This window comes from Danio rerio, chromosome 6, assembly GCF_049306965.1.
Source record: "Danio rerio strain Tuebingen ecotype United States chromosome 6, GRCz12tu, whole genome shotgun sequence".
NCBI classification, from domain to species: domain Eukaryota; kingdom Metazoa; phylum Chordata; class Actinopteri; order Cypriniformes; family Danionidae; genus Danio; species Danio rerio.
The window spans coordinates 39,298,028-39,313,097 of NC_133181.1; the positions used below are offsets into that span (position 1 = coordinate 39,298,028).

The 15,070-nt window shown below is 35.0% G+C and overlaps 1 protein-coding gene across 12 annotated transcripts in view; it reads right to left on the reverse strand.

The window, feature by feature from the left end:
- opa1 (OPA1 mitochondrial dynamin like GTPase) overlaps positions 1-15,070 on the reverse strand; it is a 75,006-nt gene that overhangs the window by 20,188 nt on the left and 39,748 nt on the right. For all 12 annotated transcript variants that reach the window (XM_073952907.1, XM_021476848.3, XM_073952905.1 and 9 more), the window contains 2 exon segments: positions 12,478-12,571; positions 11,969-12,079 (listed from right to left, as the gene is read on the reverse strand). In XM_073952907.1, the coding sequence (XP_073809008.1) occupies positions 11,969-12,079; positions 12,478-12,571 (205 nt within the window).

Sequence of the window (15,070 nt, forward strand, 5' to 3'; positions counted from 1 at the left end):
AAATTGAAAAACATTATATAGAACTAATATATAAAAACAAATGTTGGTATGTTTCTTACTTTTATTTAGTTAAGATATTAAAGTAACTAAAATTAAAAACTTCAACAATTATAAAAAAAAAAAAATATATATATATATATACATATATATATATATATATATTTAAAATTAGTACATATTTTAAACAACCCGATTCAAAATATTACACTAAAATAACATTCATTAATGATTATTACTGTTAATTTTAATGAAAAGCACTAAAGAACAGCAACAAGGCAACATCAAAAACAGATAATAACCCTCAGGATCAATAGTTCACACCTGGAATTGCAACGTATATGCCATACTGTACGTTTCATATTGATCATATTCTTTGCGTATGAGCAGCTTCCATTCCTTTTTTAGACATTAAAAACTTGTTATGCTGCTTGATGTTGCAAACTAATATTTTCTTATTATATTATGCTGCTTCATCTGTATTGTCATGAACACATTTGTTTATAATTCAAGCAATTACTATTTTCTGCAGTCTATTATTCCTAGTTATTTCTCCCAACTAAATCAAAAGTTCTAAAACAATTCCAAGAACGAGCACACTTCCATATTTTAAATTAAGGTCAATATCCACCTCTAGATAAACCAATAAAGGGAAAAACATTCAGTCCAATGAATGATTAGATAGACAAAAAGAGTGAGGGAGAAATACAGTGTAAAGGGGTTTTACACCAGCTTCTGTGTTGATCTAACGCCTCATGCAAACACTGTTAAACCCTGCGTATACAGACCTCAGGCCCAGCAACACAACATCACTACACATAGTGGAAACAGAGAGGGGTTTTACATTGAGCACTTAAACTCTTTTCCACGTCATCTTTTCACAAGAGGGAAAAAACAAAGTTAAGGTGATGAGGGGGGGAGTGTGAGAGTTTTAAAGGCCTGCAAAACACTGAGTTGGGCTTAAATGGCCTTATAATCCCTTCAGCTGGTGAGAATGTGGAAAACGGTTACTTCCAGATAGGGCTAGGTTGATAACGTTGAAGAATCACTTTTAATTGATCCTAATTTTCATGAATTGATATTAATTCTTACGTGTGAACATTGAAATAGGAGTTTATATTTGGCATTTGAATGTAATTGTAAAAAGTGGAAACTGTCAATAACCAAATCTAACTCTGGATATCTGGATTATATCTGGACCTTAATTCTGGATATCACAAGAGTTACAATTAAAAAAAATAATAATAATAAATTAAAATACAATAACAAAGGAACTAAAAAAAAGTTACAAATAAAAAATAAAATAAAAATAAATATATAAATAAAGAACATTGATAATAATAAAAAAAAAAAAAAAAATATATATATATATATATATATATATATATATATATATATATATATATATATATATATATATATATATATATTAACTGGCCTAATGTGTGCGTGATCATCCTTTCATTATCGCAGGTGTTATATTTTTACCTACTTTCTTTACCTTACAGTTATTTTTAATTGCCTTTTTTTCCTTTTTACAATAATACAGTTTTTTTATGAAATGTAAAGTTATGTGTAGCTAACTAGTGATCTGGGACCTTTAGCCAGGACCAATTACCATGCATTGTTTTAGATACATATCAATAATTCTTTTTTTTCTTTTATTTTTTTTTTAAGAAAAGTTTTGTTGAATTAAAAAGTGCATGTATGCAGCTATTTTTTGATTGTTTTGACACATTATTTAAAATTTGTGGTTACATTTTTTTATTTATGTTTGGTGTGCTCAGAGATAAATTTGGTAAATCCTTAATTTTGAGCTCTGCAATGCGAGACTATCTAACACATTTGCTCATGCATATTAAGCAAGCTCATACACAACAAAACAAAACAATACACAAATACACAACACGCTAATACACAACACACCAAAAAATGAAACAAATAAGGGGGCCTGTGGAAATATTACAAAATCTAAATCAATTTTAGCATGCAAAGTCAAATTTTATGCATATAAAATTTATTTTTTTCCAATAACAAAATTGTGGCTAGTGAAAATTGCAAGTAGCTAGTAAGGTTGGAAGCTTCTAGTCACAGTGGCTGGTGATCAAAAAAGTTAATGTCAAGCCCTGATAATAATAATAATAATAATAATAATAATAATAATAATAATAATAATAATAATAATAATAATAAAATGACAAACCACCAACAAGAGCTGAAGCAGCCAAGTTGCAAGTTCGAGTTCAGACTATTTATGCACTGACCCCCTCTTTCCTCTGCTCCACAATAACATCCCATCATCCCATTAAAACAGTATAATGCTCGAATTGTGGAAAGAAATACCCACACTCAGTTACCATATCTCAATGACTCATTTTTGATTGCTCAAAGGCTCTTAAAACGCCTAAAAAAGGCAATAGCTAAAGAAAAATAATTACTCAGGCTGTTTACACATCAATTTTCCGTATTTAAAAAACCCCCAAAGAGCCAAGTCTATGACTGTCACAAGGGCTGACAAGAAAAAGAGCCACGCATGCCTTGGATTGCCGTAATTGAATTGAGTCTATTAGGTAAATCAAAGACTCATAAAGCCGTCTACTGACGTGCCTGCAGTTGCATATTAGCGATGTGGGCCGGGTTCCAGTGGAGGCACAATGCCATACAGCTGCCCTGGCACTGCGTCTCTTCACCCACAGGCAGCAGCCACAGTAACAAGCCTGAATGCAGCCATCTCACACATCTAATCCTATGCTCTCAAGCGCACACACACACAATCCCCAAGTGTGAAACCAGAGCAGTTCTCTGCCTGCCTGCCTGCAAGTAAGGGCAAATCGCTCTTAACACCAGACTTTGCCCCAAGGGGTACATTTTTTTTCTCTCTTTGTTAAGGGAAGTACCCCGTCCTCCCCCAGCTCCTCATCTTCAAACGGGCAGACAGGTGAGGCCGGGGTCATCGGCTCAGCTCCATGCTGCACCTGTGGGAGTAAAAGCCCCTCATGGCCTGATGTGAGCCGGACTCAACCCCTGGCCCAGCCCCAGGATCCATGAGCCTGCCAATACATCTCCCGCATTATGAAGGGGGCTGCCAGTTTTTCCAATTTGTCTTGATAAAAAAAAAAAAGAAAGAAAGAGAGCGAGACAGGGAGCGTGTAACAACAGCTCATAGGTGATTTAAAGAGCATGGAGCTTGAAATCCCCCTGCTTCCTAAACTCCTCCCGTCCGCTACTGAATTCTGGAATCTGTTCCTGTTGGGTCTTGCAAGGTGGGCAATGTGGAATAGATGTGTGTTGAAAACATATTCCAAAAATAGACGCTCACTTTCCACCTTCTAATATCACCATCCAGTAATACAGTAGTCTGTGATTTGTAAACATTTTTCAGATTTATTTGGACAAGAATTGGTGTTATTCACTAACAATAATAATAAATAATAATTCCTTACATTTATTTAGCGTTTTTCTGCACACTCAAAGCACTTTACAGAATGGGGGGAATCTCTTCATCCGCCACCAGTGTGCAGCAGCTGATTGGTGGAGAGGAGACAGAGTGATGAAGCCAATTATGATATGGGTAGGGTTAGGAGGCCATGATGGACAGAGGCCAGTGGGCAAATTCGGCCGGGCTGAAACCCCTACTCTTTTTCGAAGGACGTCCTGGACCACAGACAGAGTCAGGACCTCAGTTTAACGTCTCATCCAAAAGACGGCGCTCACTGAGCAGTAAAGAGTCCCGGTACCTATACTGGGGCATTAGGACCCACACAGGTTGGGCACCCCCTGCTGGCCTTACTAACTCCACTTCCAGCAGCAACCTAGCTTTCCCATGTGGTCTCCCATCCAGGTACTGACCGGGCAGCAGGACCCTGCTTAGCTTCAGTGGGTGACCATGTCAGAGTTGCAGAGAGCTAGCTACCGGTAGATAAGTTTAGGACAACTGTGGTGAGCGCTTTGATCCACTTCTTATGTTGGCTGCTGTATATCAATTGGTAGTTTTATGAGCTCCACACAAGTCTGGATCTACAAAAGTGTCATGAAAAGTGAACTGAAGCACAACGACTCGGGGAGCTTGGTAAGGAGTAATGAGGTTCACTGATTTGTAAAAACCTCAAGAAGCTCTCCAGAAGTCAATCGTTTAGGAGACGCTTGTCATAAGTGCAGGTCAGAAAGTGATACTTTAGTGAGGATGGAACTTTAAGCAAGAGTGGGGGAGTGGAGAGTGTGAGTGGAGCTCTGAAATCTTCTATTTTCTATTAATTTTTTTATATACAGTCAAAGTCATAATTATTAGCCCCCCTGATTTATTACCATTTATTCCACCCCCCCACCACCACCAAAATTCTGTTTAACTTACTAGACCAAGCTATGACTTGACGCGACTTGAAATAAGCAATGACTTGACTTGAGTCTGACAAAAATTTACTTAACTTGCTTGTGACTTGCACGTGTGACTTACTCCCACCTCTGGTATTAGTAGTAGTAGTAGTAGTAGAAGTAGTACTAGTAGTAGCAGTAGTAGCAGTAGTAGAAATGTATTGTCGCATAAAGAGCCACACTAACACAAAAAAGATCATCTAATATAAGATTAATTTAGAATGAAATCAGAATCAGAATTTGAGAAGAATATAACAAACTCTGACCAGACTGAAAGTCTTGCTGTTGTTTAAATGCCTTTAAGAATTTAAGACATAAGTGCGGATGAAATAAGATAATTTGTTCTCAGAGAGAGGAAGCCAGGACAGCACATCAAAATACATCAAACGCTCCAGAAACCCTGGGAACACGATGCCACTTCACGTAGAAAAGCCAGCAAAGCCAGACATGCCCACAAATTCCTCGCTGCTATTTGAAAAAAAAAGAAATTGAAAAAGGCCAGGATTCTGTCCAAACTCATGTTGTTTGCATATCCCTTCAGGATTTGGCAGAAACAGCAAAAATGACCCAAAAAAGTGTGGGTGGCAAAACCGTTACCTCTCATACAACAACAGACAATGTAGCGTATTTACACTAAACACATCTGGCCTTACAACTTACAAATATGTTTTGATTTAACCCATATACACAGAAATTGACAGTACACTGTGAAAGATATTGGTAAAAAAAACAAAAATGATACGATGCTGCTCATGATTAAGCAACTATGATTCCTGTAAACATATGCCAAATAGAAAAGACTTTTTTTTTCCGCTTCAAACTAAAAACAAAGCACACCACAAGGACAACAAGACAAAGGAGCCGTGTCTGAAATGACTTAGTATAGAATTTTTTGTGTCAGTTTAAAAGTATAACTGCATTTATTAATGTAACAAATCAGAGCTGTAAATACAATATTAATACAAGTTTTTTGTAAAGATCATTTAATAAAATTAATACTACAAACAGATTAAATACATTGTAATAATGTAAAAGTCACCTCTGAACAACTTCTTTATCTTCAATGTAGTATTTAATAATACTAAACAGCATTAGTTTTAAAGTGGTAGTTCACCCAAAAATGAAAAAAATAAAATAAAATCTGTCATCATTTACTCACACTTAACTTGTTTGTAAACCTGTTTGACTTACTTTTGTCTGACAGATATTTTGAAAAAGGCAGCGCGGTGGCACAGTGGATAGCGCTGTCGCCTCACAGCAAGAAGGTTGCTGGTTCAAGTTGGGTCAGTTGGCGTTTCTGTGTGGAGTTTGCATGTTCTTCGAGTGTTGGCGTGGGTTTCTTCCGGGTGCTCCGGTTTTCCCCACAAGTCCAAAGACATACGGTATATGTGAATTGAGTTAACTAAATTGGCCATAGTGTATGTGTGTGAATGAGAGTGTATGGGTGTTTCCCAGTGATGAGTTGCAACTTGAAGGGCCTATGCTGGATAAGTTGGGGGTTCATTTTGCTGTGGCGACCTCTAATTAATAAAGGGAATACGAAAGTCAATAGCTACAGGTTTTCAGTTTCCTTTCAAATAAATTACTTTATGTTCAACAGAATAAAGAAGCTTGAAGATTTAGAACCACCTGAGATGAGTAAATTTCCATTTTGGGGTAAGCTAACCACTTATAAATAAATAAATAAATTGTATATGCCTTGTACAAAAAAACAAACAAAAAAACATTGTATACAATATAAAGCAAGTCAAAAAGTTGTGCCTTAAAACTTTCAATTAATCTCCTATAGGGTATAAGCTGAACTATGTGGATGGACTTTTAATTTGTCAGTTACCTGGGTCAAGCGCTTCCGGTGAACTGTATGCAGTTAAAATTTGTCGCGTTTAAGGTCTGTTTTCTTTAAAAACCAAAGATTTCCACTGCCTGACTGATATCCTGATAAAGTGGATCTCAGAATGTACACTCAGAAGCACTGCATTAAATTACATTTTTCCCTGCCATGCCTTTAAAATATGACCCTTTTTCAGCCTGCTAATTCTGATGGGTACATGCGTGTAAATGGCTTTTCATCTCGTTTTACGCTTGAGCAACTAAAAGAATGCCAAAGTCTATTAACTGGTTATATTTTGATTACATTACAACATCGAAGCTGTAAAAGCAACTGTATAAAATGGAAAAAAGTCACATTAACCGTTCACCGGAAGATTACAAGTATGGAAAGAAACACTAGCTTTGCATATACCCTATAGTGATCACTTTGGCAGCCATAACTGACTTTTTACTAATAACATTTGCATTGTTTTTCAAAACATAGCAACCATTACTAACAATCAAGAGCTGTCACTACAGTCTAATCTGTCAAAAAACTGACTGCACCTAATAGAGTGACCATGTGTTTTGTGCAGTGGCAACAGTCAGGGCACTGATGCATGCATGCATGCCCAGACTTGCTTTTATTAGCATAACAGCCACTTCTTGGGAGGTCATGCTTGTGTTTTCCCCAAGTGCTGGTTGTCCACCAGGGCAACGTCATGCTTTACAGCACAGGAATCCACTCAACGGGCTACCCAACGCCAGACATAGGGCTTAAACAGTGGAGGGTCGGACTTCTGCTAGACAAGTGGACATGCTCACAGAACCAAATAAGCACAACATCCTGCTCTTTATATTTAAGCAAGCACGAATGCAGACAAAACAAATTAAGCACTCCTACTGGTTAAAACGGTCCATGTCTGTTCTAAACAAACTGCGTCCTACTTCTTAGCAAAGATAACTACACAATGACATTAAATATATAAGTTAAAGTTTTCTTTAGGTTCATTTGAATCAGGCCAAATTGTCAAGCTGTCATTTTCGAATCCTGAAAGTACAGAGAGAAATAAATAAATAAATTGTGGCAACAGAACTTCGAAAATAATACTATGCTGAAATATTAATGCTTAAAATTTTGTGCTAAATATGTTCATTTTTATAATTCAATCAGGGTCTTAATCACTTGTTTGAAACATACCACGGAAACCTTCACACTCTTTGCTGATCTCAGAGCTTGCATTGGCACAGTTTTTGGTCCTTAGGTAAAGTAAAAAGCCTTACATCGTGTCTTAACTACAAGCCACTTAAACAAAGCAATTTGGTTGTTTGCACCAAATGCGACACAACACAACAGAAACATATAAATACCAGCCATTCATTTAAATATTAGCCACTCCCAACAACCCTTTAACCTATTAAACATTACTAAAAGTATATACTGTAGGCTGAATGACTGATGTTATTGTTTGTACGGAGGCAAACCATTTGCTAGTTATTTTATTTTCAAGATCTGAGGTGCATTTTCTGCTGCTGCTATGAGTAGTTTGGCAGTAAACGTCAGGTTAAATGATGTTTTAAAAACCAGGGAAACAATTAACACTAAAAATAAAGCACATAATATGTACCTGAGGTGATCATTGTCATAGTAATGTATGCTGTTATTGTGCTGTGATGTTGCAGGAATATAACCTGGTTCTAAAATAGAAATTTTGCATGTCACTGCTGCAGATGGTTAGGACAAAAAAGATGATTGTATCATGAGAAAGATGCACTGCGCTACATTGCATATAGTTAGAACACAGTGTTATTGTTTTTAATAAAGTCCCCAACTACTCTTCTGTGCTTTGCACTCAAACCTCAAATGCTTAATTCAGATTCCTAAAAACAAATCTGCAAAATAAGTGATTGTTAAAATAACAAGCTTTACTCTTTATCTAAAATGCTTAAAATTACACATGATGTCCTTTATAAGTGTACAAAGTGTAACACTTTACCCTCTTAATGCAACCCCATGCTTTGTATGGGATTGCATTATGTGGGTGAAGGGTTAAAAGGAATTTAAAATAATGTAGTAATCTACTGTATAGTTATCGTTTTTGGTGTGAACAAGACTTTACTCTCCTTAAAGTGATACAATAATTAAAACACCAAATCAAAAATGTTTGTATACATGGAAAAGTAAAAAGTGAACTGTTTGTGAGTGGCTGTTTGTGACAAATGCGATGCAACACAAGAGAAACATTTCAATTCCAGCCATCCATTCAAATATCAGCCACTCCCAACAAAAAGCTGAGTGATTGACATTATTGTTTTGCACTGGATCTGCTGCTTTCAGTTGTTTGGCTATAAATCTCAGGTTAAATAATGTTCAAACTCACATTGGTAGTAATTAACACTGAATAAAGCACACAATATGGACCTGAGGTGGTTATTGTCATAGTAGTTTATGCTTTTGTTTTGATGCAACAGAAATATTACCTGGTTCTAAATTTTTGCATGTCGCTGTCGCTGATATTTAGAACGAAAACATGTTTTATCTCGAAAATAGGTGTGTGCCACATCGTATATAGTTAGGACATGGTATTACTTAGGGATGGGAACCGAAACTCTGTGCTTTATCGGTTTTGGTGCTACATTATAAAAGACCAAAGTATCGATAAGCTCTGATGTTAACTGTTCTGCTATCGGTACTGGTAAAGTATTGCTGAATAAACATTTCTTACAGAAGCATAATTTAACTGACCAATCTCTAATTTACGATATTTGATATTCGTCGTCTCACATGAGGAAAGCTTGTGTTTCAGCCAATCGCGTCAAAAGCTTTCACAGTCTTCAGCTGTGTGTGCGCACTCAGCTGAGGCTCTTGCTAAACGCGCACGCATAGCTCATGACACAGACTCGCGCTCACTCGTAAACTTGCAGAGTGAACGAAACGCATTGTATTTCCAGAGTGGACAGCAACAATGTCCGTTGCAACAAACCTAACAAGTTGTTTTCTTGTATAAGTGGAAATGCAAGCAATCTGGCTAAGTGGAAGTATCTTTCAAAACTTCATTAACGACAATGCAAAGATTTGACTGCCTAGCTACTACATCATCCACATCGTTATGCCAGCAGTCAATCACCTAAATTAGTATATGTTAACATTAATGGTTAAATAAACACACATTCGGTTACAATGAAAACAGTATGGTTTTTCTGCAGTTACCTAAATAAATCTTAAACATTAAACATGCTTTTACATCAGCTAAATATAGCCTATAACTAGCCTAATAAAAAAACTATGCTTACTAAAAAATGATAAAAATCTGCTTATTTTTATATATGAAGATGCTCCAAAACTCTATTAGAAACACAGTTAAGTCCCAAAACACTGTTAACTCATTTATTTGAATGTGTTAATGAAAAATCATAAACATTATCTGATTATTTAACTGCATTTTGCAACTCAAAGAGGGAATTTTCAACTGCAGGGAGCACAAAAAAACCAACAAAGATCCTGTCTTCTGTCAGAAAAGACAAACATGTTGATTTTTCTCCAGAAGAATGGTTAAAAACTGAGAGTCATTTTCCTTCAAACCACTGTACATTCTTTTACAGGAAAAAAATATTTATTTGTTTTACAATTTTTGGTTTTGTTTTAGTTTATATTAAAATGTAATAATAAAAATAAAGCGTTGTTAATTCTGTTCAATTTGATTTAGTTTTTTTTTTTAAATAAAAAAAACACTACAAAAAGTACAGATAAAAGAACCGTTAATGTACAAAAACGATAAGTGGTATAGATAAAAGTAGTAATACCGGTAAAACCTTAACGATACAAATCCCTAGTATTACTGTTGTTAATAAATCACCCAACTACTCTTCTGCACTCAAACTCAAAAGCCTAAATAAAACTTCTACAAATCTCAAAATAATTGAATATTAAACTATATCAAGCATTTCTCTGTACCTAAAACGCTTAAAATTACACATAGTGTGATTCAAAGGTGTACAAAGTGTGATCATTGTCATAGTAGTTTATGCTGTTGTTTTGCCATGACGGAAATATAACCAGGTTCTAAAATAGACATTTTTGCATGTTGCTGTCACAGACAGTTAGGACAAAAACTTGTTATATTAAAGAAAAAAAAATGTGTGCGCCATGTCGGATATAGTTAGGGCACGGTGTTACTGTTGTTAATAAAGCCCCAACTACTCTTTTGCACTGTGCACTCAAATAAGTGAATCTTAAACTATAACAAGCTTATTTCTTTACCTAAACGCTTAATATAAAACATGTTGTCATTTATCACTGTATAAAATGTAACACTTTACCCTCTTAATTAGCCTCCTATTTAAATAACATAGCAACTGCATGTAAACGTATTCTACTTACAGTCTAACAGTCTACTAATGCTCTAATGACTGCTAATTGTCATGTAGAAGCAGACTTGGTTATAGTCAACAAAATGTCATGATGGGATGATCATGATGAAGCACGGCTCGTAAATGTGTCCTTAACACTTAACCGTCAACTTGTTCAAATGAAGCACATTAGAAAAAAAAACTATAATAATAATCCACCAAAATTTCACCTTTTTGTCTTAAGACGGCGGGACGGTTTGACCATTGTTTAAGCACGCACTAACCTGGCCAGCAGCGGCATGAGCTCACACTCTGTTATCGGCGTAATGACAGCACAAGGGTGAACGTGTGCGCGAGTCGTGCGTCTGCTCCAGATCAAGTCTGAGCATGTCAGTCGTGCCTCCACAAATTGCTGCTTTAATCAACAGTGTGTTTAACAGTAACCAGGGCTGAAGACATGACAGACAGCAGGCAGTGCACAGCCAGGAGCTTTCTCATACTGTCTCACACACTGCGAAGGGCAATTAAGGGTTCAAGCCTCAACAGAGGAAGAAACAGGGAGAAAATGAGAGGGAGTGCGAGAGAGAGGAGAAAGTGCGGAAACCTATCCAGAACTGTATTCACAACTAATACCACAAGAATGCATTATGGAAACTGAATCCCGAACCACACCTGGTAATGATATGCAATATTTAGAAAAAAAACATTTAGCTTTTTGTTTATTTGTTTGTTTTTGAAGAAAAATGCAGATTTAATGAGCTTTGTCCAACTCTACTCAACGCAACAACTAAAACAATAACAAACTGAATGAATGCATTTAAAGAGTTATGAAATATTAATGATAGACCACATGAAAAGCTCTGAATTTAATTTCATGTTGAGTAAAAAAAATGTATTCTGTAAACTACTGATGACAATTCTTTATTGTCAAAAAATGAAGAAAAAAAAGTTTTTTGTATCAATTTAGATTTTTGCATTAATTAAAGAGATGTCATGTTTTCAAGACATGTTTGTATTAATGTTTAGACCACGCAATAGCAACGTTCAGAATTTCAAAAGATTTAAGAAATCTATATTTTATGGAATAAAATCCTAATTTAAAATCAAAATAAATGAAAACATTGATTATTTCTTCATTGTCTGAACAAGAAAAAATATACATTAAATAAATAACATTTTTCTTTCATTTGAAAAAGTTTATCTGATCTTTATAGACTGAAAAAAGACTTATGGTTTTCAAAACAAATCTAATATTCGCAAATTTTCTAAATACAGCAAGACCAATTGTAATGTTACGCTGGAGTGAAATTTAATCATTGTCCATTATCTATCACATTTTCTATACTCTTAAGTGCAAAGCAACACTGTCCTCTGCTGGCCGACCTGTCTTGAAGATTTTTCATGGGCTCGAATGAAGAATAAAATATGAGGATGGACTTACTGAGGTCTTCTGCCAGTTGAACCCTCCTGCCTGTGATCAGCTGGACTTTTTTCTCATTGTCCTCTCCAAAGTCTTCTAATACTTCTTTAACGTTCTTCTCCAAACGCCGTACTGCAAACAAACAAAATAATCAATTAACCAATATATATATATATATATATATATATATATATATATATATATATATATATATATATATATATATATATATACTAAATTAAATAAACTTAAAAATTTAAATAAAATATAAAAAATAAACAAAAACATAAAACAAATACATAAATCAAATTATAAAATTACTATTAAATAAATAAATAAAAACATTAAGCATAAATAAATAAATATATTCATTTCTGTTTTTTCAAGGTGGAACATAATACCATAATTTCAGTCACTTTTGTCTCTCTGTGAAATCCCCTTAATTATAAATCAAATATAAATGTATTAAGTAACCAGAACTGAAGACCTAAACAGAAAAGCCAGATTAGTGGTAAAACCCACAGACGTACCCTCAGTGTTAGTGAGCTGTTGTCGAAGAGTATTGGCAGTGATGCCCAACATCCTCTGAATCCTCCAGAACAGAACCACATCATTGCACTCAAGCTGGAATACAAAAAAATAAGTGAAACCATCAAGTATAATCCAACATAAATACATTTTGGAAAAAAATTGCTTAAGTAGGAAAGGTTTTGACCAAAAGAAAGGGACAAATGCGATGGGATAACTAAGGATGCACCGATCCTGATACTTGAATTGGATATCGGTTCGAAACCGCATATTTCTGCTGGATTGGGTATCGGCCAGCTGGTAACGATCTAATTCTGATCTTGGTGCACACTATGTTCTGTGTTTATAAGCCAACTAAGCCATAAAGGTAGCCTATAAAAGGACACTAGAAAGTTGTCATGTAGGTCTACTATATCCCAAATGTTCTGAAGCCATCCTACAGTTTAATGTGAAGTACAGATTAATATTCAGGTGGTTAAATTCATTTTCAATTCAGCGCTTCCTGCTGCTGCGCCTGTCAATCATTCTCCATTCATTCACAATTCAAACTGCATGTCGCGTTCATGACAACACGAAAACCTCTCTAAGACTATTTGTTCCTTTTAATATAAATAATCAGTCAAAAAAATCAATTTAGTTTTGCATTAAATGGATTCATCTTGCAACAAGGAGTTCATTGCTGTTTCTAAATCATGTTGCACTATGTCTGTTAGATCAACAGATCGCATTCGCAACACTGGATTAGTGAGGGTTATTATCTGCTCTTCACACACAGTAGGCCAACCTGAATTTTTAAATTAGAAAAGGCTCAATAATACATTAAACAGATCCTCAACGTACTGATTTCTTCCCTTTGTGCTGCTCAGTTTTGAAAGTGTCCGCAGATACCGGAGAGCTGCGCGCTGTCTCAATGATGCACCAATCGCTTCATTCACGTATCTGGCTGTGCAGACGTAATGTGCGCCGCTCCGAAAGTTTATAGAATAAAAGTTTTTAATTTTTTAAAAACCATTTTAAGGTCAAAATGATTAGCCCCTTTAAGCTACTTTTTTTCGATAGTCGACATAACAAACCATCATTATACAATAACTTGCCTTATTACCCTATCCTGTCTAGTTAACCTAATTAACCTAGTTAAGCTTTAAATGTCACTTTAAGCTGTATAGAAGTGTCTTGAAAAATATCTAGTACAATATTATGTACTGTCATCATGGCAAAGATAAAATAAATCAGTTATTAGAAATGAGTTTTTAAAACTTTTATGTATAGAAATGTGTTGAAAAAAATCTTTTCATTAAACAGAAATTGGGGAAAAAATAAACTGGGAGGGAAATAATTCAGGGGGGCTAACAATTCTGACTTCAACTGTATATTATTTGAGTTTAGCACCAGAGCTATAGAAACTGTATTATGCTTAAAAAAACAATACAGTATCGGGATCGGATCTATATTGATCGATACTCAGAATTTTAGTATTGAGATTGGATTGGTTTCAAAACAATGGTATCGGTGCATCCCTAATGATAACCTACATTTATTAAACAAACAGAACAATTATCCTTATTGTTGCTGTGGATAACTTTCGGTTATTCTCTATGAAGAAAATATTTAACAGTCTTACATCTGTAATGTTATTATTATTATTCATTTATTAATAATAAGGATAATAAAGTGCTGTATACATATGAGAATGTTGTTCTCAATTGTTGTTAATAAATTGTAAATGGTATTAGATTCATTCATACATTCATTCATTTTCTTGTCGGCTTAGTCCCTTTATTATTCCGGGGTCGCCACAGCGGAATGAACCGACAACTTATCCAGCAAGTTTTTACGCAGCGGATGCCCTTCCGGCCGCAACCCATCTCTGGGAAACATCCACACACACATTCACACACACTCATGCACTATGGACAATTTAGCCTACCCAGTTCACCTGTACTGCATGTCTTTGGACTGTGGGGGAAACCGGAGCACCCGGAGGAAACCCACGCAAACGCAGGCTCGAACCAGCGACCCATCGACCTTCTTGCTGTGACGTGACAGCAATACCTACTGCGCCACTGCTTCGCTCCATGGGATTACTTTTTTTTTTTATTTACTTAAGATTGTTTAACCTCAAAGCACAACTTTTTGTACAGCATAAATATAATTAAGCATTTTTTTTATTAAAAAGTTAAGTAAAGCTGCCATAAAATAACTGTTATGTTTGGCAACTCTAATTATTATTTACTAGTCCATTCCTATTTTATTACCATTGGACTAGAAAATTAGTTATTTAGAAAATTTAGCTAAAATTAGAGCATTGAGAACTGGATTTTTTATTTTCTGCTTTCTTTATAATTTAAGGAATTTCACAATTTGTTTATTATTTTGTAATACTGTATGTATACAGTTTTAAATCATTACAGATTTTAGTTTTAGAAATAATTATCCCAATATGAAAAATATATAAATATGGCTACTAGCTGAAATAAAATCAATATTTCATTTATTTTCTTATTATTTTTAAACAAAAACCCTGAATACTCCATACAGTGTTGGCAGATTGGGTGGTTTTGAATTTGATTGGTAAAAAAGGCATAGGCGGGTTGA